This window comes from Poecile atricapillus, chromosome 2 (genome assembly GCF_030490865.1).
Source record: "Poecile atricapillus isolate bPoeAtr1 chromosome 2, bPoeAtr1.hap1, whole genome shotgun sequence".
Classification (NCBI taxonomy): domain Eukaryota; kingdom Metazoa; phylum Chordata; class Aves; order Passeriformes; family Paridae; genus Poecile; species Poecile atricapillus.
In genome coordinates this window covers 153,747,174-153,769,146 of record NC_081250.1, presented here as the reverse complement: position 1 = coordinate 153,769,146, position 21,973 = coordinate 153,747,174, and the positions used below count along the sequence as shown (strand labels likewise).

Below are 21,973 nucleotides of genomic sequence, written 5' to 3'. Positions count from 1 at the left end.
CCAGGGGACATCTGGGTGCCAGTGTCCCCAGTCCTGTCCCCATTCCTGGTGTCCCCCCTGACCCCTGACCCCATTCCTGGTGTCCCCCCCAGTCCTGACCCCGTTCGTTCCCGGTGTCCCCAATCCTGACCCCGTTCCCAGTGTCCCCAGTCTCAGTGTCCCCCCTGACCCCGTTCGTTCCTGGTGTCCCCAATCCCTGTCCCCATTCCCGGTGTCCCCATTCCCGGTGTCCCCAATCCTGACCCCGTTCATTCCCAATGTCTCCAATCCCTGTCCCCATTCCCGGTGTCCCCAATCCTGACCCCGTTCCTGGTGTCCCCAATCCTGTCCCCGTTCATTCCCAATGTCTCCAATCCCTGTCCCCATTCCCGGTGTCCCCTTTCCCGGTGTCCCCAATCCTGTCCCCGTTCCCGGTGTCCCCGTTCCTGGTGTCCCCATTCCCAGTGTCTTCAATCCTGACCCCGTTCCCAGTGTCCCCAGTCTCAGTGTCCCCCCTGACCCCGTTCGTTCCTGGGGTCCCCGTTCCCAGTGTCCCCAATCCTGACCCCGTTCATTCCCAGTGTCCCCAGTCCTGACCCCTGTCCCCATTCCTGGTGTCCCCATTCCTGGTGTCCCCAATCCTGACCCCGTTTGTCCCCAATCCCGGTGTCCCCAGTGTCCCCATTCCCGGTGTCCCCAGTCCTGACCCTTGTCCCCATTCCCGGTGTCCCCATTCCCGGTGTCCCCAATCCTGACCCCATTTGTCCCCAATCCCGGTGTCCCCAGTGTCCCCATTCCCGTTTGTCCCCAGTGTCCCCATTCCTGGTGTCCCCAATCCTGCCCCCGTTTGTCCCCATTCCCGGTGTCCCAAATCCCAGTGTCTCCATTCCCGGTGTCCCCAGTGTCCCCAATCCTGACCCCGTTTGTCCCCAGTGTCCCTAGTCCTGACCCCGTTTGTCCCCAATCCCGGTGTCCCCAGTGTCCCCATTTCCGTTTGTCCCCATTGTCCCCATTCCCAGTGTCCCCAATCCTGCCCCCGTTTGTCCCCATTCCCAGTGTCCCAAATCCCAGTGTCCCCATTCCCGGTGTCCCCATTGTCCCCAATCCTGCCCCCGTTTGTCCCCATTCCCAGTGTCCCAAATCCCAGTGTCCCCATTCCCGGTGTCCCCAGTGTCCCCAGTCCTGACCCCGTTTGTCCCCATTGTCCCCAATCCTGACCCCGTTTGTCCCCATTGTCCCCAATCCTGACCCCGTTTGTCCCCAGTGTCCCCAATCCTGACCCCGTTTGTCCCCAGTGTCCCCATTCCCGGTGTCCCCAGTGTCCCCAATCCTGACCCCGTTTGTCCCCATTGTCCCCAATCCTGACCCCGTTTGTCCCCAGTGTCCCCATTGTCCCCAATCCTGACCCCGTTTGTCCCCGTTGTCCCCAATCCTGACCCCGTTTGTCCCCGTTGTCCCCAATCCTGACCCCGTTTGTCCCCATTGTCCCCAATCCTGACCCCGTTTGTCCCCGTTGTCCCCCCAGACGAGCGCTACGTCCCCCCCCAGCAGGAGGCCTTCAGCATCCAGCTCATCTCACCTGTCAGCTGGGAGGCCATTCCCAACACCAGGTGAGACCCCAAAATCCTGACAGGGACCCCAAAATCCTCACAGGGACCCCAAAATCCTCACAGGGACCCCAAAATCCTCCTGGGAACCCCAAAATCCTCACAGGGACCCCAAAATCCCCACCCATCTCAAACCCCCAGGTCAGCTGGGAGGCCATTCCCAACACCAGGTGAGACCCCAAAATCCCCCTGGGAACCCCAAAATCCCCCTGGGAACCCCAAAAACCACACGGGGAACCCCAAAATCCTGACAGGAACCTGAAAAATCACCCTGGGAACCCCAAAATCACCCCGGGAACCCCAAAATCCTCACAAGGAACCCCAAAATCCCCGCCCATCTCAAACCCCCAGGTCAGCTGCGAGGCCATTCCCAACACCAGGTGAGACCCCAAAATCACCCCAGGGACCCCAAAATCACCCTGGGAACCCCAAAATCCTCACAGGGACCTCAAAATCCTCACAGGGACCCCAAATCCCCACCCATCCCAAACCCCCAGGTCAGCTGGGAGGCCATTCCCAACACCAGGTGAGACCCCAAAATCCTCACAGGGACCCCAAAATTCTCCCAGGGACCTCAAAATGTCCCCAGGAACCCCAAAATCCTGTCAGGATACCCAAAATTACATTGGGAACCCCAAAATCCTCACTGGGAACCCCAAAATCCTGACAGGAACCCCAAAATCCCCACTGGGAACCCCAAATCCTGACAGGAACCTGAAAAATCACCCTGGGAACCCCAAAATCCTGTCAGGATACCCAAAATTACATTGGGAACTCCAAAACACCCACTGGGAACCCCAAAATCTTGACAGGAACCCCAAAATCCCCACTGGGAACCCCAAATCCTGACAGGAACCACAGAATTAATCCTGGACAAGCCCCCAGATTTTGTCCAGAACCCCAAAAATCCAACCTAAGCCCACCTGGGCTCACCTGAGCTCACCTGAGCACCCTTGAGCCCCCCAGTTCCCCGCCTGAGCCCCCCGATCTCACCTGTGTCCACCTGAGCTCACCTGAGCCCACCTGAGCCCCCTGGGCTGCTCCTCTGAGCTCACCTGAGCCCACCTGAGCTCACCTGAACCCACCTGAGCCCACCTGAGCTCACCTGAGCTCATCTGAGCCCACCTGAGCCCCCTGGGCTGCTCCTCTGAGCTCACCTGAGCCCACCTGAGCTCACCTGAGCTCACCTGAGCCCACCTGAGCTCACCTGAGCCCACCTGAGCCTCCTGGGCTGCTCCTCTGAGCTCACCTGAGCCCCCCTGATTTCACCTGAGCCCCCTTGAGCTCACCTGAGCTCACCTGGGCGGCTTCTCTGAGCCCACCTGAGCCCCCTGGGCTGCTCCTCTGAGCTCACCTGTGCCCACCTGAGCCCACCTGAGCTCACCTGAGTTCACCTGTGCCCACCTGAGCTCACCTGAGCTCACCTGAGCCCACCTGAGCCCCCTGGGCTGTTCCTTTGAGCCTCACCTGAGCTCACCTGAGCCCACCTGATCCCACCTGGGCAGCTTCTCTTGAGTCACCTGAGCTCACCTGAGCCCCCCAGTTTCCCCCTGAGCCCCCCTGAACTCACCTGAGCCCCCCTGAACTCACCTGGGTCTCCCTGTGAGCTTACCTGTGTCCACCTGTGCCCCCTTGGGCTGCCTCTGACCTCACCTGAGCCCTCCTGAGCCCACCTGACCTCACCTGAGCCCCCCTGAACCCACCTGACCTCACCTGAGCCCTCCTGAGCTCACCTGACCTCACCTGAGCCCACCTGAGTTCACCTGAGCCCACCTGAGCCCTCCTGAGCCTCACCTGAGCCCTCCTGAGCCCCCCTGATTTCACCTCAGCCCCCTTGAGCTCACCTGAGCCTCACCTGAGCCCACCTGAGCCCACCTGAGCTCACCTGAGCTCACCTGAGCCTCACCTGAGCCCACCTGAGCTCACCTGAGCTCACCTGAGCCCTCCTGAGCCCACCTGAGCTCACCTGAGCCCCACCTGAGCTCACCTGAGCCCCACCTGAGCCCACCTGAGCTCACCTGATTTCACCTCAGCCCCCCTGAGCCCACCTGAGCCCTCCTGAGCTCACCTGAGCCCCCCTGAACCCACCTGAGCTCACCTGAGCCCTCCTGATTTCACCTCAGCCCCCCTGAGCTCACCTGAGCCTCACCTGAGCCCACCTGAGCTCACCTGATCCCCCTGGGCTGCCCCTCTGTTCTCACCTGTGCAGGATCGCGCTGGAGGAGTGGGAACACGTTACCTGTATGAAGATGTGTTGTGTTCCATGTTCACCTGTTCTCACCTGTTCTCACCTGTTCTCACCTGTTCTCACCTGTTCTCACCTGTTCTCACCTGTGCAGGATCGCGCTGGAGGAGTGGGAACACGTTACCTGTATGAAGATGTGTTGTGTTCCATGTTCACCTGTTCTCACCTGTTCTCACCTGTTCAGGATCGCGCTGGAGGAGTGGGAACACGTTACCTGTATGAAGATGTGTTGTGTTGTGTGTTCACCTGTTCTCACCTGTTCTCACCTGTTCAGGATCGCGCTGGAGGAGTGGGAACACGTTACCTGTATGAAGATGTGTTGTGTTGTGTGTTCACCTGTTCTCACCTGTTCTCACCTGTGCAGGATCGCGCTGGAGGAGTGGGAACACGTTACCTGTATGAAGACGGTGTCGCTGCGCTCCGAGGAGACGGTGTCGGGCCTCAAGGGTTACGTGGCCGTGGGCACCTGCCTGATGCAGGGCGAGGAGGTCACCTGTCGGGGCCGGGTACGCACCTGGGCACACCTGGGGAACACCTGGAGACACCTGGGGACACCTGGGGAACACCTGGATACACCTGGGGACACCTGGGGACACCGGGGGAACACCTGGGGACACCTGGGGAACACCTGGAGACACCTGGGCACACCTGGGGACACCTGGGGGACACCTGGACACACCTGGGGCACACCTGGGGGTGCCAGGACACACCTGGGTTTTTGAGGACTCACCTGAGGTGTACCAGGAAACACCTGGGGTTGTCCCAGCACTCACCTGGGCTGTCCCTGTGCTCACCTGTCTTCATCTGTGTTCACCTGTCCCACCTGTTCTCACCTGTCCCACCTGTCCTCACCTGTCCCACCTGTTCTCACCTGTCCCACCTGTCCCTCACCTGTCCCACCTGTTCTCACATGTCCCTCACCTGTCTCTCACCTGTTCTCGCCTGTTCCACCTGTCCCACCTGTCCCTCACCTGTCCCTCACCTGTCCCCCCTGTGTCACCTCACCTGTTCTCACCTGTCTCTCACCTCTCACCTGTCTCACCTGTCCCCTGTGTCAGATCCTGATCCTGGACGTGATCGAGGTGGTTCCGGAGCCGGGGCAGCCGCTCACCAAGAACAAGTTCAAGGTGCTCTACGAGAAGGAGCAGAAGGGACCGGTGACAGCTCTGTGTCACTGTCACGGCTACCTGGTGTCTGCCATCGGGCAAAAGGTACACCTGGACACACCTGGGGACACCTGGGGACACCTGAGATACACCTGGGGACACCTGAGATACACCTGGGGGGTCACTGTCACACCTGGGTACAGCTGGGCACACACCGGTGACAGCTCTGTGTCACTGTCACGGCTACCTGGTGTCTGCCATCGGCCAGAAGGTACACCTGGACACACCTGGGGACACCTGAACACACCTGGGGACACCTGGGGACACCTGAACACACCTGAGATACACCTGGGGACACCTGGGGGGTCACTGTCACACCTGGGTACAGCTGGGCACACACCGGTGACAGCCCTGTGCCATTGCCATGGTTACCTGGTGTCTGCCATCGGGCAAAAGGTACACCTGGACACACCTGGGGACACCTGGGGACACCTGAGATACACCTGGGGACACCTGGGGACACATGGGCACAGCTGGGGACACCTGGGGACACCTGAGATACACCTGGGGACACCTGAGATACACCTGAGATACACCTGAGATACACCTGGGGACACCTGAGATACACCTGAGATACACCTGGGGACACCAGGGAGGTGTCCAAGGTCCCCATGAGATGTAGAACCTCCATGGTGACCTGTGGATGTTCTCCAGATCTTCCTGTGGAGCCTGAAGGACCAGAGCTGACGGGGATGGCTCCTCAGCCATGGTTGGGATTGGTGACCTCAGGTGCCACCACAGGAGGTGTCAGATGTCCCCAAGGTTGCAGGATGTCCATGGTGACCTGGGGATGTTCTCCAGATCTTCCTGTGGAGCCTGAAGGACCAGAGCTGACGGGGATGGCTCCTCTGCCATGGTTGGGTTGGGATTGGTGACCTCAGGTGCCACCAGGGAGGTGTCAGAGGTCCCCATGGGGTCAGGGATGTCCACGGTGACCTCAGGGTGTTCTCCAGATCTTCCTGTGGAGCCTGAAGGACAACGAGCTGACGGGGATGGCTCCTCAGCCATGGTTGGGATTGGGATTGGTGACCTCAGGTGCCACCACAGGAGGTGTCCAAGGTCCCCATGGGGTCAGGGATGTCCACAGTGACCTCAGGGTGTTCTCCAGATCTTCCTGTGGAGCCTGAAGGACAACGAGCTGAGCTGGGTGACCTCTCAGCCATGGTTGGGTTGGGATTGGTGACCTGAGGTGCCACCAGGGAGGTGTCAGAGGTCACCGTGGGGTGCAGGATCTCCGTGGTGACCTGTGGATGTTCTCCAGATCTTCCTGTGGAGCCTGAAGGACCAGAGCTGACGGGGATGGCTCCTCAGCCATGGTTGGGGTCAGATTGGTGACCTCAGGTGCCACCACAGGAGGTGTCAGAGGTCACCGTGGGGTCAGGGATGTCCACGGTGACCTGGGGATGTTCTCCAGATCTTCCTGTGGAGCCTGAAGGACCAGAGCTGACGGGGATGGCTCCTCAGCCATGGTTGGGATCAGATTGGTGACCTCAGGTGCCACCACAGGTGTCCAAGGTCCCCATGGGGTCAGGGATGTCCGTGGTGACCTGGGGATGTTCTCCAGATCTTCCTGTGGAGCCTGAAGGACAACGAGCTGACAGGGATGGCTCCTCAGCCATGGTTGGGTTGGGATTGGTGACCTCAGGTGCCACCACAGGAGGTGTCAGATGTCACCGTGGGGTGCAGGATGTCCATGGTGACCTGTGGATGTTCTCCAGATCTTCCTGTGGAGCCTGAAGGACCAGAGCTGACAGGGATGGCTCCTCAGCCATGGTTGGGGTCAGATTGGTGACCTCAGGTGCCACCAGGGAGGTGTCCAAGGTCCCCATGTGGTCAGGGATGTCCATGGTGACCTCAGGGTGTTCTCCAGATCTTCCTGTGGAGCCTGAAGGACAACGAGCTGACGGGGATGGCTCCTCAGCCATGGTTGGGATTGGTGACCTCAGGTGCCACCAGGGAGGTGTCAGAGGTCACTGTGGGGTGCAGGATGTCCATGGTGACCTCAGGGTGTTCTCCAGATCTTCCTGTGGAGCCTGAAGGACAACGAGCTGACGGGGATGGCTCCTCAGCCATGGTTGGGTTGGGATTGGTGACCTCAGGTGCCACCACAGGAGGTGTCAGATGTCCCCAAGGTTGCAGGATCTCCACGGTGACCTGGGGATGTTCTCCAGATCTTCCTGTGGAGCCTGAAGGACAACGAGCTGACGGGGATGGCTCCTCAGCCATGGTTGGGATTGGTGACCTGAGGTGCCACCACAGGAGGTGTCAGAGGTCACTGTGGGGTCAGGGATGTCCACGGTGACCTCAGGGTGTTCTCCAGATCTTCCTGTGGAGCCTGAAGGACCAGAGCTGACGGGGATGGCTCCTCAGCCATGGTTGGGTTGGGATTGGTGACCTCAGGTGCCACCAGGGAGGTGTCCAAGGTCCCCATGGGGTCAGGGATGTCCACGGTGACCTGTGGATGTTCTCCAGATCTTCCTGTGGAGCCTGAAGGACAACGAGCTGACGGGGATGGCCTTCATCGACACGCAGCTCTACATCCACCAGATGATCAGCGTCAAGAGCTTCATCCTGGCCGCAGACCTGATGAAGAGCATCTCGCTGCTGCGCTACCAGGAGGAGAGCAAGACACTGTCCCTCGTCAGCCGGGTGAGCCACGGGGACAACGGGCACCACGACGGGGACGGTGACGGTGATGGTGACAACGGTGATGGTGACACAGTGACTGGCACAATGATAGTGACAGTGATAGTGACACGGTGACAGTGATGGTGACAATGGTGACGGTGATGGTGACGGTGACAGTGATGGTGACAATGGTGACGGTGATGGTGACAGTGGTGGTGACAATGGTGACGGTGATGGTGACGGTGACAGTGATGGTGACAATGGTGACGGTGACGGTGACAGTGATGGTGACAATGGTGACGGTGATGGTGACAGTGGTGGTGACAATGGTGACGGTGATGGTGACGGTGACAGTGATGGTGACAATGGTGACGGTGACGGTGACAGTGATGGTGATAATGGTGACGGTGATGGTGACGGTGACAGTGATGGTGACAATGGTGACGGTGATGGTGACAGTGGTGGTGACAATGGTGACGGTGATGGTGACGGTGACAGTGATGGTGACAATGGTGACGGTGACGGTGACAGTGATGGTGACAATGGTGACGGTGATGGTGACAGTGACAGTGATGGTGACAACGGTGACGGTGACGGTGATGGTGACAATGGTGACGGTGATGGTGACAGTGACAGTGATGGTGACAACGGTGACGGTGACGGTGATGGTGACAACGGTGACGGTGATGGTGACGGTGACAGTGATGGTGACAATGGTGACGGTGATGGTGACGGTGACAGTGATGGTGACAACGGTGATGGTGACGGTGACAGTAATGGTGACGGTGACGGTGACAGTGATGGTGACAATGGTGACGGTGATGGTGACGGTGATGATGATGATGACACAGTGACTGGCACGATGACAGTGACTGTGATAGTGGCACGGTGACAATGACAGTGGTGGTGGCGATGACGGTGACAATGACAGTGATGATGGTGATGGTGACAGTGACACAGTGGCACAATGACAGTGACAATGACAGTGGCACGGTGACAATGACCGTGGTGGTGGCGATGACGGTAACAATGACAGTGATGGTGATGGTGACAGTGACATAGTGGCACAATGACAGTGACAATGACAGCGACACGGTGACAATGACAGTGGTGGTGGCGATGACGGTGACAATGACAGTGATGATGGTGATGGTGACAGTGACACAGTGACACAATGACAATGACAGTGACAACGATAGTGACATGGTGACAATGACGGTGGTGGTGGTGACAATGACAGTGACGGTGACAATGATACAGCGACGATGGTGATGGTGACAATGACACAGCGACAATGATGGTGACAGTGATGATGACACGGTGACAATGACACAATGCCAATGACATGGTGACAATGACGGTGACAGTGACACAATGGCACAGTGACAATGACATAGTGACAATGACAGTGACGGTGACAATGCCGGTGACAATGGCATGGGGACAACGGCACTGTGACAGTGACAATGCCAGTGACAATGACACGGTGACATTGGCAGTGACACTGACAAAATGACAATGGCACAGTGACAATGACACAGTGACGGTGACACAGTGACACCAGCAGTGACAATGGCATGGTGACACTGGCAATGACAATGACACAGTGACACAACGGCACAGTGACAATGCCGGTGACAATGGCATGGTGACACTGGCAGTGACAATGGCACAATGACAATGCTAGTGACGGTGACACGGTGATACCAGCGGTGACAATGACACGGTGACAATGACATGGTGACACGGTGACAATGATACTGTGACACAGCGACAATGACACGGTGACGCTGTGGCACGGTGACGCGATGATACTGACACGGTGAGACGGTGACACCAGCAGTGACACTGACACAGTGACACGGTGACACTTCCGGTGACACTGACATGACAGCACTGTGACACGGGTGGTGACACTGACACGGTGACATGGACGGTGACATGGTGACAATGACACGTTGACACTGACATGACGGCACGGTGACACGGGTGGTGACACTGACACGGTGACATGGGCGGTGACATGGTGACAATGACACGGTGACACTGACATGACGGCACGGTGACACGGGTGGTGACACTGACACGGTGACGCGGTGACACCGCTGGTGACACTGACACAGTGACACTGACACGGTGATGCGGTGACACTGAGACAGTGACACTGACACGGTGACACTGACATGGTGACACGGTGACACTGCCGGTGACACTGACATGGTGACACTGACACGGTGACACCGGCGGTGACACTGACACAATGGCACGGTGACACGGTGACACTGGCGGTGACACGGGCGGTGACGTTCCCGGCAGGACGCGAAGCCGCTGGAGGTTTACAGCGTGGATTTCATGGTGGACGGCAGCCAGCTGGGATTCCTGGGTACGGCAAACGCGGCGCCGCCGCCACCGGGCCCGGGATTGGTCAGGGTGGGGTGGGGTGGGGTTGGTGACATTCAGGTGGGGTTTGGTGACATTTGGGTTGGGTTGGGTTGGTTGGGTTTGGTGAAGGTTGGGTTTTGGTTTGAGTTTGGTTTGGTTTGGATTGGTTGGGTTGGGTTTGGTTGGGTTTGGTTGGGCTGGGTTGGGTTTGGTCAAGTTTGGGTTGGGTTGGGGTTGGGTTGGGTTTGGTTGAGGTTGGGTTGGTTGGGGTTGGTGACGTTCAGGTTGGGTTTGGTTGGGTTGGGTTTGGTTTGGTTGGGTTGGGTTTGATGAGGTTGGGTTGGGTTTGGTTGGGGTTGGTTGGGTTTGGTTGGGTTTGGTTGAGTTTGGGTTGGGTTTGGTCAAGTTTGGGTTGGGTTTGGTTTGGTTGGGTGAAGTTGAGTTGGGTTTGGTGAAGTTGCATTGGGTTGGGTTGGGTTGGGTTGGATTTGGTGATGTTCAGGTTGGGTTGGGTTTGGTCGGGTTGGTTTGGGTTTGGTTTGGTGATGTTCAGGTTGGGTTTGGTTTGGTTGGGTTGGGTTGGGTTGGGTTGGGTTTGGTTGGGTTGGGTTGGGTTTGGTTGGGTTGGTTGGGTTTGGGTTGGATTTGGTGATGTTCAGGTTGGGTTGGGTTTGTGTTTGATTTGGTGATGTTCAGGTTGGGTTGGGTTTGGTTGGGTTGGGTTGGGTTTGGTTTGGTGATGTTCAGGTTGGGTTGGGTTGGGGTTGGTTTGGTTTGGTTGGGTTGGGTTGGGTTTGGTTTGGTGATGTTCAGGTTGGGTTGGGTTGGGGTTGGGTTGGGTTTGGTTGGGTTGGTTTTGGGTTTGGTTGGTTGGGTTTGGGTTTGGTTTGGTCATGTTCAGGTTGGGTTGGGTTGGGTTTGGTCAAGTTTGGGTTGGGTTGGGTTTGGTTGGGTGAAGTTGAGTTGGGTTTGGTGAAGTTGCATTGGGTTGGGTTGGGTTTGGTTGGGTTGGGTGAAGTTGGGTTGGGTTGGGTTTGATGAGTTTGGGTTTGGTTTGATGAGGTTGGGTTGGGTTTGGGTTGGGTTTGATGAGGTTTGGTTTGGTGAAGTTTGGGTTGGGTTGGGTGAACTTTGGGTCGAGTTTGGGTTGGGTTCAATGAGGTTTGGTTGGGTTTGGTTTGGTTGGGTTTGGGTTGATCAAGTTTGGGTTGGGTTTGATGAGGTTAGGTTGGGTTGGGTTGGGTTTGGTGAAGGTTGGGTTTGGTTTGGTGAATTTGGGTTGAGTTTAGTTGGGTTCAGTGAGGTTTGGGTTGGGTTTGGTCAAGTTTGGATTGGGTTTGGTTTGATGAGGTTGGGTTGGTTTTGATGACATTTCAGTTGGGTTTGGTCAAGTTTGGGTTGGGTTTGATGAGGTTGGGTTTGATGAAGTTGGGTTTGGTTGGGGTTGGTTGGGTTTGGTTGGGTTTGGTTGAGTTTGGGTTGGGTTTGGTTTGGTTGGGTGAAGTTGAGTTGGGTTTGGGTTGGGTTGAGTTTGGGTTGGGTTGTGTTTGATGAGGTTTGGTTTGGTTTGGTGAAGTTTGGGTTGGTTTGGGTTGGGTTTGGTGAGGTTGGGCTAGGTTTGGTCAGGTTTGGGTTTGGTTGGGTTTGGTGAAGTTGGATTGGGCTGGATTGGGTTGGGTCAAGCTTGGGGTTGGGTTGGGTTGGGTTGGGTTGGTTTTGGTTGGGTTGGGTTTGGTTGGTTTGGTTTGGTTTGGTTTGGGTTTGGGTTGGGTTGGGTTGGGTTTGGTTGGTTGGGTTTGGTTGGGTTGGTTGGGTTTGGGTTGGATTTGGTGATGTTCAGGTTGGGTTGGGTTTGGTTGGGTTGGGTTTGGGTTTGGTTTGGTGATGTTCAGGTTGGGTTGGGTTGGGTTTGGTCAAGTTTGGGTTGGGTTGGGTTTGGTTGGGTGAAGTTGAGTTGGGTTTGTTGAAGTTGGGTTGGGTTGGGTTTGGTTTGGGTTTGATGAGGTTAGGATGGGTTGGGTTGGGTGACATTTGGTTGGGTTTGGTGAAGGTTGGGTCAAGTTTGAGTTGGGTTGGGTTTGGTTTGATGAGTTTGGGTTTGGTTTGGTCAAGTTTGGGTTGGGTTTGATGAGGTTTGGTTGTGTTTGGTGAAGGTTGGGTTTGGGTTGTGTTTGGATTGGTTGGGTTTGGTTTGGTTGGATTGGGTTGGGTTGGGTTGGGTCAAGTTTGGGTTTGATGAGGTTGGGTTCAGTTTGGTTGGGTTTGGGTCGAGGTTGGGTTGGGTTCAATGAGGTTTGGTTGGGTTTGGTGAGGTTTGGTTGGGTTTGGTTGGGTTGGGTGAAGTTGAGTTGGGTTTGATGAAGTTTGGGTCAAGTTTGGGTTGAGTTTGGGTTGAGTTTGGGTTGGGTTGGGTTTGATGAGGTTTGGTTGGGTTTGGTGAAGGTTGGGTTTTGGTTGGGTTTGGATTGGTTGGGTTTGGTTTGGTTGGATTGGGTTGGGTTGGGTTTGGTTGGGTCAAGTTTGGGTTTGGTTGGGTTTGGGTTGGGTTTGATGAGGTTGGGTTTGGTTTGGTTGGGTTTGGTTGGGTTTGATGAGGTTGGGTTCAGTTTGGTTGGGTTTGGTTGGGTTTGGTTGAGATTGGGTCAAGTTTGGGTTGGGTTGGGTTTGATGAGGTTTGGTTGTGTTTGGTGAAGGTTGGGTTTTGGTTGTGTTTGGATTGGTTGGGTTGGGTTTGGTTGGGCTGGGTTGGGTTGGGTTGGGTTTGGTCAAGTTTGGGTTTGGTTGGGTTGGGTTGGGTTGGGTTTGATGAGGTTTGGTTGGGTTTGGTTGGGGTTGGTTGGGTTTGGTTGGGTTTGGTCAAGTTTGGGTTGGGTTTGGTTTGGTTGGGTGAAGTTGAGTTGGGTTTGGGTTGGGTTGAGTTTGGGTTGGGTTCGATGAGGTTTGGTTTGGTTTGGTGAAGTTTGGGTTGGTTTGGGTTGGGTTTGATGAGGTTTGGTTTGGTTTGGTGAAGTTTGGGTTGGGTTTGGTGAGGTTGGGTTGGGTTTGGTTGGGTTTGGGTTTGGTTGGGTTTGGGTTCAGTTTGGTTGGGTTTGGTTGGGTTTGGTTGGGTTGAGTTTGAGTTGGGTTGGGTTTGGTCAAGTTTGGTTTGGTGAAGTTTGGGTTTGATTTGGGTGAGTTTGGGTGACTTTGGTTGAGATTTGGGGTGAATTTGGGTGAATTTGGGTGGGTTTTGGTTTATTTGGGTGAATTTTGGTAGAATTCGTGTGGGTTTTGTTGATTTGTGTGAATTTGGGTTAAATTTGGGTTAAATTTGGGTGGGTTTGGATTGATTTGTGTGAATTTGGGTTGAATTTGGGTGAATTTGGGTGCATTTGGATTGTTTTGTGTGAATTTGGGTTGAATTTGGGTGGGTTTGTGTGAATTTGTGTGAATTTGGGTTAAATTTGGGTGGGTTTTGGTTGTTTTGGTATGAATTTGTGTGAATTTGGATTGTTTTGTGTGAATTTGGGTTAAATTTCGTTGAATTTGGGTGGGTTTGGATTGATTTGTGTGAATTTGGGTTAAATTTGGGTGAATTTGGGTGCATTAGGATTGTTTTGTGTGAATTTGGGTTGAATTTGGGTGGGTTTGGTATGAATTTGTGTGAATTTGGGTTAAATTTGGGTGGGATTTGGTTGATTTGTGTGAATTTGGATTGATTTGTGTGAATTTGTGTGAATTTGTGTTAAATTTGGGTTAAATTTGGGTGGGTTTTGGTTGATTTGGTTGATTTGTGTTGAATTTGGATTGATTTGTGTGAATTTGTGTGAATTTGGGTTAAATTTGGGTGAATTTGGGTGGGTTTGGTACGAATTTGGGTGAATTTGTGTTGAATTTGTGTGAATTTGTGTGAATTTGGGTGAATTTGGGTTAAATTTGGGTTAAATTTGGGTGGGTTTGGATTGTTTTGTGTGAATTTGGGTTGAATTTGGGTGGGTTTGTGTGAATTTGGGTGAATTTGGGTTAAATTTGGGTTAAATTTGGGTGATTTTACCAATCCCCGACGTTCCCGTCCCCGCAGTGTCCGACCGCGACCGGAACCTGCTGGTCTACATGTACCTGCCTGAAGGTGAGCGGGGCGGGAACGGGGGGAACAGGGGGAACAGGTGAGCTCAGGGGGGTTCAGGGTGGCCCAGGTGAGCTCAGGTGGGTCCAGATGAGTTCAGGTGAGCTCAGGGGGATCCAGGTGAGCTCAGAGGGGATCAGGTAAGCTCACGTGGGCCTGGGTGAGCTCAGGTGAGCTCAGGGGGATCCAGGTGACCTCAGGGTGGCCCAGGTGAGCTCAGACAGGCACAGATGAGCCCAGGTGAGCTCAGGTGGGTCCAGGTGACCTCAGGGTGGCCCAGGTGAGCCCAGGTGAGCTCAGGGTGGCCCAGGTGAGCTCAGGTGACCTCAGGGTGGCCCAGGTGAGCTCAGGTGAGCCCAGGTGAGCTCAGGGTGGCCCAGGTGAGCCCAGGTGAGCTCAGGTGAGCCCAGGTGACCTCAGGGTGGCCCAGGTGAGCCCAGGTGAGCTCAGGGTGGCCCAGGTGAGCTCAGGGTGGCCCAGGTGAGCTCACCTGAGCGCAGGTGACCCGGAGGTGTCCCCCCAGCCAAGGAATCCTTCGGGGGGCTGCGGCTGCTGCGCCGCGCCGATTTCCACGTGGGCGCGCACGTCAACACCTTCTGGCGCACACCGTGCCGCGGGCACGGCGAGGGACCCAACCGGCGCTCCAGCACCTGGGAGAACAAACACATCACCTGGTTCGGTGAGACACACCTGGGGACACACCTGGGGGGACATGGGGACACCTGGGGGGACATGGGGACACCTGGGGACAGCTGGGGACAGCTGGGGACACACCTGGGGACACCTGGGAGAACAAACACATCACCTGGTTCGGTGAGACACACCTGGGGACACACCTGGGGGGACATGGGGGGATGGGACACACCTGGGGACACCTGGGGACATCTGGGAGAACAAACACATCACCTGGTTCGGTGAGACACACCTGGGGACACCTGGGGGGACATGGGGACACCTGGGGACACACCTGGGGACACCTGGGGACAGCTGGGAGAACAAACACATCACCTGGTTCGGTGAGACACACCTGGGGACACACCTGGGGACACACCTGGGGACAGCTGGGGACACACCTGGGGGGGATGGGACACACCTGGGGACACCTGGGGGGGATGGGACACACCTGGGGACACACCTGGGGACACCTGGGAGAACAAACACATCACCTGGTTCGGTGAGACACACCTGGGGGGACATGGGGGGACATGGGGACACCTGGGGACAGCTGGGGACACCTGGGGACACACCTGGGGACAGCTGGGGACACCTGGGGGGACACCTGGGGACACACCTGGGGACAGCTGGGGACACACCTGGGGGGGATGGGACACACCTGGGGACACCTGGGGACACCTGGGGACACACCTGGGGACACACCTGGGGACGCACCTGGCGGGGGCTGGAACACACCTGGGGACAGGTGAGGGGCGGGGCCTCTCCCTCAGCTCCGAGCACCAATCGGGGCAGGGGGGGTTGGGGGAGGGGATTTGGGGTGCAGGGGCCAGGTGAGACCCTGGGGGGTGGGAGAGGAATTTGGGGATTTGGGATTTGGGATTGGGGATCTGGGATTGGAGGTTCTGGGATTGGGGATTTGGGGTTCTGGAGTTTGGGATTGGGGATTTGGGGTTGGAGGTTCTGGGATTGGGGATTTGGGGTTCTGGAGTTTGGGATTCAGGATTGGAGATTCTGGGATTTGGGATTCTGGAGTTTGGGATTGGGGATTTGGGGTTGGAGGTTCTGGGATTCTTGGATCGGGTTCTGGGATTTGGAGGTTTGGGATTTAGGGGTGGGGTTTCTGGGATTTGGGGATTTGGGGGTTCTGGAGTCTGGGATTGGGGATTTGGCATCTGGGATTGGGGATTGGGGATTTGGGGTTCTGGAGTCTGGGATTGGGGATTTGGGATTCAGGATTGGGGATTGGGGATCACGGTTCAGGATTTGGTGTCAGGGTTCAGGATTTGGGGTTTAGGATCAGGATTATTTGGGATCAGGATTTGGGGTCAGGATGATTCGGGATTTGGGATCAGGATGATTTGGGATCAGGATGATTTGTGATCCAGGATGATTTGGGATCAGGGATTTGGGGTCAGGATTTGGCATCAGGAGTATTTGTGATCAGGGATTTGTGATCAGGATGATTTGGGATTTGGGATCAGGATTTGGGGTCAGGATTATTCAAGATTTGGGATGAGAATGATTTGGGATTTGTGATCAGGATTATTTGGGATTATTTGGGATCAGGATTATTTGGGATCAGGATTATTTGGGATCAGGATTATTTGGGATCAGGGATTTGGGATCAGGGTTATTTGGGATTTGGGATTTATGATCAGGATGATTTGGGATGATTTGGGATTGGGATTTGGGATCGGGGATTTGGGGTCAGGATGATTTGGGATGATTTGGGATGAGGATTTGGGATCAGGATGATTTGGGATCGGGGATTTGGGGTCAGGATGATTTGGGATGATTTGGGATCAGGATTTGGGATCAGGATGATTTGGGATCGGGGATTTGGGGTCAGGATGATTTGGGATGATTTGGGATCAGGATGATTTGGGATGATTTGGGATCAGGAGTTGGGATTTGGGATCAGGATGATTTGGGATCAGGATGATTCAGGATTTGTGATCAGGATGATTTGGGATCAGGATTTGGGACCAGGATGATTTGGGATGATTTGGGATCAGGATTTGGGATGATTTGGGATTTGGGATCAGGATGATTTGGGATGATTCAGGATCAGGATTTGGGATGATTTGAGATGATTTGGGGTCAGGGTTATTTGGGATCAGGATTTGGGATCAGGATGATTTGGGATGATTCAGGATCAGGATTTGGGATGATTTGGGATCAGGATTTGGGATGAGGATTTGGGATCAGGATTTGGGATGAGGATTTGGGATGATTTGGGATGATTTGGGATTTGGGATCAGGATGATTTGGGATGATTCAGGATGAGGATTTGGGATCAGGATTTGGGATGATTTGGGATCAGGATTTGGGATGATTTGGGATGATTTGGGGTCAGGGTTATTTGGGATCAGGATTTGGGATCAGGATTTGGGATGAGGATTTGGGATGATTTGGGATGATTTGGGATTTGGGATCAGGATGATTTGGGATGATTTGGGATGATTCAGGATCAGGATTTGGGGTCAGGATTTGGGATGATTTGGGATCAGGATTTGGGATGATTTGGGATCAGGATTTGGGATGATTTGGGATGATTTGGGATCAGGATTTGGGATTTGTGATCAGGATTGTTTGGGATGATTTGGAGTCAGGATTTGTGATCAGGATGATTTGGGGTGATTTGGGATGATTTGGGATTTGTGATCAGGATTGTTTGGGATGATTTGGGATGATTTGGGATCAGGATTTGGGATGATTTGGGATCAGGATTCAGGATCAGGATTCAGGATCAGGATTTGGGATGATTTGGGATGATTTGGGGTCAGGATGATTTGGGGTCAGGATTTGGGATGAGGATTTGGGATGATTCAGGATCATGATTTGGGATGATTTGGGATGATTTGGGATGATTTGGGATGAGGATTTGGGATGATTTGGGATGATTTGGGATGATTTGGGATGAGGATTTGGGATGATTTGGGATCAGGATTTGGGATCAGGGTTATTTGGGATCAGGATTTGGGATGATTTGGGATCAGGATTTGGGATGATTTGGGGTCAGGATGATTTGGGATCAGGATGATTTGGGATGATTTGGGATCAGGATTTGGGATGATTTGGGATGATTTGGGATCAGGATTTGGGATGATTTGGGATGATTTGGGGTGATTTGGGGTCAGGATTTGGGATGATTTGGGATGATTTGGGATCAGGATTTGGGGTCAGGATTTGGGATCAGGATTTGGGGTGATTTGGGATCAGGATTTGGGATGAGGATTTGGGGTGATTTGGGATGATTTGGGATGATTTGGGGTCAGGATTTGGGATGATTTGGGATGATTTGGGATGAGGATTTGGGATGATTTGGGATGATTTGGGATGAGGATTTGGGGTGATTTGGGGTCAGGATTTGGGGTGATTTGGGGTCAGGATTTGGGATGAGGATTTGGGATGATTTGGGATGATTTGGGGTCAGGATTTGGGATGATTTGGGGTGATTTGGGGTCAGGATGATTTGGGATGAGGATTTGGGGTGATTTGGGGTGATTTGGGGTCTCTCTGACGCTCCGCAGCGACGCTGGACGGGGGCCTGGGGCTGCTGCTGCCGATGCAGGAGAAAACCTACAGGAGACTCCTGATGCTGCAGAACGCGCTGAGCTCCGCCCTGCCACACCTGGCCGGGCTGAACCCACGGGCATTCAGGTAAATCACACCTGGGGACACCTGGGGACACCTGGGGACACCTGGGGACACCTGGACACACCTGGGGACACCTGGGGACAGCTGGGGACACACCTGGGGACACCTGGGGACACCTGGGGACACCTGGACACAGCTCAGCTCCGCCCTGCCACACCTGGCCGGGCTGAACCCACGGGCATTCAGGTAAATCACACCTGGGGACACCTGGGGACACACCTGGGGACAGCTGGGGACACCTGGGGACACACCTGGGGACACCTGGGGACACACCTGGGGACACACCTGGGGACACACCTGGGGACAGCTGGGGACACACCTGGGGACACACCTGGGGACACCTGGGGACACCTGGACACAGCTCAGCTCCGCCCTGCCACACCTGGCCGGGCTGAACCCACGGGCATTCAGGTAAATCACACCTGGGGACACCTGGGGACACACCTGGGGACACACCTGGGGACACCTGGGAACAGCTGGGGAACACCTGGGGACACACCTGGGTACAGCTGTACACAGCTCAGCTCCGCCCTGCCACACCTGGCCGGGCTGAACCCACGGGCATTCAGGTAAATCACACCTGGGGACACCTGGGGACACCTGGGGACACACCTGGGTACACCTGGGAACAGCTGGGGACACCTGGGGACACCTGGGGACACACCTGGGGACAGCTGGGTACACCTGGGGACACCTGGGGACACACCTGGGGACACCTGTACACAGCTCAGCTCCGGCCCTGCCACACCTGGCCGGGCTGAACCCACGGGCATTCAGGTAAATCACACCTGGGGACACCTGGGGACACCTGGGGACACACCTGGGGACACCTGGGGACAGCTGGTGACACCTGGATACACCTGGGTACACCTGTACACAGCTTAGCTCCGCCCTGCCACACCTGGCCGGGCTGAACCCACATTCAGGTAAATCACACCTGGGGACAGCTGGGTACACCTGGGGACACCTGGGGACACACCTGGGGACACTTGGGACACACCTGGGGACAGCTGGGGATACCTGGGGACACACCTGGGACACACCTGGGCACACCTGGACACACCTGGGCTGCACACGGATACACCTGTCCCTCACCTGTCCCTCCCCTGTTCCTCCCCTGTCTCTCCCCTGTCTCACCTGTCTCCCCTGTCCCTGCCCTGTCCCTCCCGTCCCTCCCCTGCCCCTCACCTGTCTCACCTGTCCCTCACCTGTCTCTCCCGTCCCTCACCTGTCTCACCTGTCTCACCTGTGGCAGGTTGTTACAGTCGGAGCGCCGCCTGTTGCAGAACGCCGTGCGCAACGTCCTGGACGGGGAATTGCTGAGCAGGTTCCTGTACCTGAGCGCCATGGAGCGCGGGGAGCTGGCCAAGAAGATCGGCACCACACCTGACATCGTGAGTGGGGACAGGTGTGGGACAGGTGTGGGACAGGTGTGGGACAGGTGTGGGGCTGGGCAGGTTCCTGTACCTGAGCGCCATGGAGCGCGGGGAGCTGGCCAAGAAAATCGGCACCACACCTGACATCGTGAGTGGGGCTGGACAGGTGTGGGACAGGACAGGTGTGGGACAGGACAGGTGTAGAACAGGTGTAGGACAGGTGTGGGACAGGTGTGGGGCAGGACAGGTGTGGGACAGGTGTAGGACAGGTGTGGGACAGGTGTAGGACAGGTGTGGGGCTGAGCAGGTTCCTGTACCTGAGCGCCATGGAGCGCGGGGAGCTGGCCAAGAAAATCGGCACCACACCTGACATCGTGAGTGGGGACAGGTGTGGACAGGTGTGGGACAGGTGTGGGGACAGGACAGGTGTGGGACGGGTGTAGGACAGGTGAGGACAGGTGTGGGACAGGTGTGGGACAGGTGTGGGGCAGGACAGGTGTGGGACAGGACAGGTGTAGGACAGGTGTGGGGCAGGACAGGTGTGGGACAGGTGTGGGACAGGTGTGGGACAGGACAGGTGTGGGACAGGTGTGGGGCTGGGCAGGTTCCTGTACCTGAGCGCTATGGAGCGCGGGGAGCTGGCCAAGAAAATCGGCACCACACCTGACATCGTGAGTGGGGACAGGTGTGGGACAGGTGTGGGACAGGACAGGTGTGGGACAGGTGTAGGACAGGTGTAGGACAGGTGTGGGACAGGACAGGTGTAGTACAGGTGTGGGGCTGGGCAGGTTCCTGTACCTGAGCGCCATGGAGCGCGGGGAGCTGGCCAAGAAGATCGGCACCACACCTGACATCGTGAGTGGGGACAGGTGTGGGACAGGACAGGTGTGGGACAGGTGAGGACAGGTGTGGGACAGGTGTGGGACAGGTGTGGGACAGGTGTAGGACAGGTGTGGGACAGGTGTGGGACAGGTGTAGAACAGGTGTGGGACAGGTGTAGGACAGGTGTGGGGCTGAGCAGGTTCCTGTACCTGAGCGCCATGGAGCGCGGGGAGCTGGCCAAGAAGATCGGCACCACACCTGACATCGTGAGTGGGGCTGGACAGGTGTGGGACAGGTGTAGTACAGGTGTCACAGGTGTAGTTCAGGTGTAGCTCAGGTGTCACAGGTGTAGTTCAGGTGTCACAGCTGTAGTACAGGTGTAGTTCAGGTGTAGTTCAGGTGTAGTTCAGGTGTCACAGGTGTCACAGGTGTAGTTCAGGTGTAGTTCAGGTGTCACAGGTGTCACAGGTGTAGTTCAGGTGTAGTACAGGTGTAGAACAGGTGTCACAGGTGTCACAGGTGTAGTTCAGGTGTCACAGGTGTCACAGGTGTAGTTCAGGTGTAATTCAGGTGTCACAGGTGTAGTTCAGGTGTCACAGGTGTAGTACAGGTGTAGTACAGGTGTAGTACAGGTGTACAGGTGTCACAGGTGTAGTTCAGGTGTAGTTCAGGTGTAGTTCAGGTGTCACAGGTGTCACAGGTGTAGTTCAGGTGTAGTTCAGGTGTCACAGGTGTCACAGGTGTAGTTCAGGTGTAGTTCAGGTGTCACCGGTGTAGTACAGGTGTAGTTCAGGTGTAGTTCAGGTGTAGTTCAGGTGTCCCAGGTGTGGGGCCGCTGAGGCTCAGCCCAGGTGAGCTCTGACCCCTCTCCCCTCCCCCCACAGATCCTGGACGACCTCCTGGAGATCGACCGAGTCACCGCCCACTTCTGAGGGCCCCAAAACCCCCAAAAACACCCCAAAAAAACCCCAAAAATTCCCAAAAAACCCCAAAATTCCCAAAAAACCCCAAAATTCCCAAAAAACCCCAAAAACCACCCCAAAATTCCCCAAAAAACCTCCCCAAAACTCCCCCAATTCCCCCCAATAAATCCCGTTTGTACAAAAAACTCCGGATTTTGGTTTTATTGGGGGATTTGGGGGGGGATTTTGGGGTCGATTTGAGGGATTTTGGGGGGTTTTGGGGTCGATTTAGGGAATTTTGGGGTCGATTTGGGGGATTTTGGGGGGTTTTGGGGGTCACAGTGCTTTGGGGCTTTCACAGTGAATTTTGGGGAGGGGGTTTCGGGATTTTTGGCATCACTTTGGGGGAATTTGGGGTTTTTGGGA

General features: G+C 55.6%; 1 protein-coding gene across 1 annotated transcript in view; it reads left to right on the top strand.

Moving 5' to 3' along the window:
* CPSF1 (cleavage and polyadenylation specific factor 1) overlaps positions 1-21,734 on the top strand; it is an 84,927-nt gene extending 63,193 nt beyond the window's left edge. The window contains exons 29-38 of the mRNA XM_058830027.1: positions 1,505-1,589; positions 4,196-4,337; positions 4,890-5,042; positions 7,470-7,646; positions 9,942-10,008; positions 14,068-14,115; positions 14,636-14,791; positions 18,321-18,450; positions 19,703-19,841; positions 21,530-21,734. Coding sequence (XP_058686010.1) covers positions 1,505-1,589; positions 4,196-4,337; positions 4,890-5,042; positions 7,470-7,646; positions 9,942-10,008; positions 14,068-14,115; positions 14,636-14,791; positions 18,321-18,450; positions 19,703-19,841; positions 21,530-21,577 — 1,145 coding nt within the window. The 3' untranslated portion in view covers positions 21,578-21,734. The remainder of the gene's footprint in view (positions 1-1,504; positions 1,590-4,195; positions 4,338-4,889; positions 5,043-7,469; positions 7,647-9,941; positions 10,009-14,067; positions 14,116-14,635; positions 14,792-18,320; positions 18,451-19,702; positions 19,842-21,529) is intronic.
* Positions 21,735-21,973: the final 239 nt, after the last annotated feature.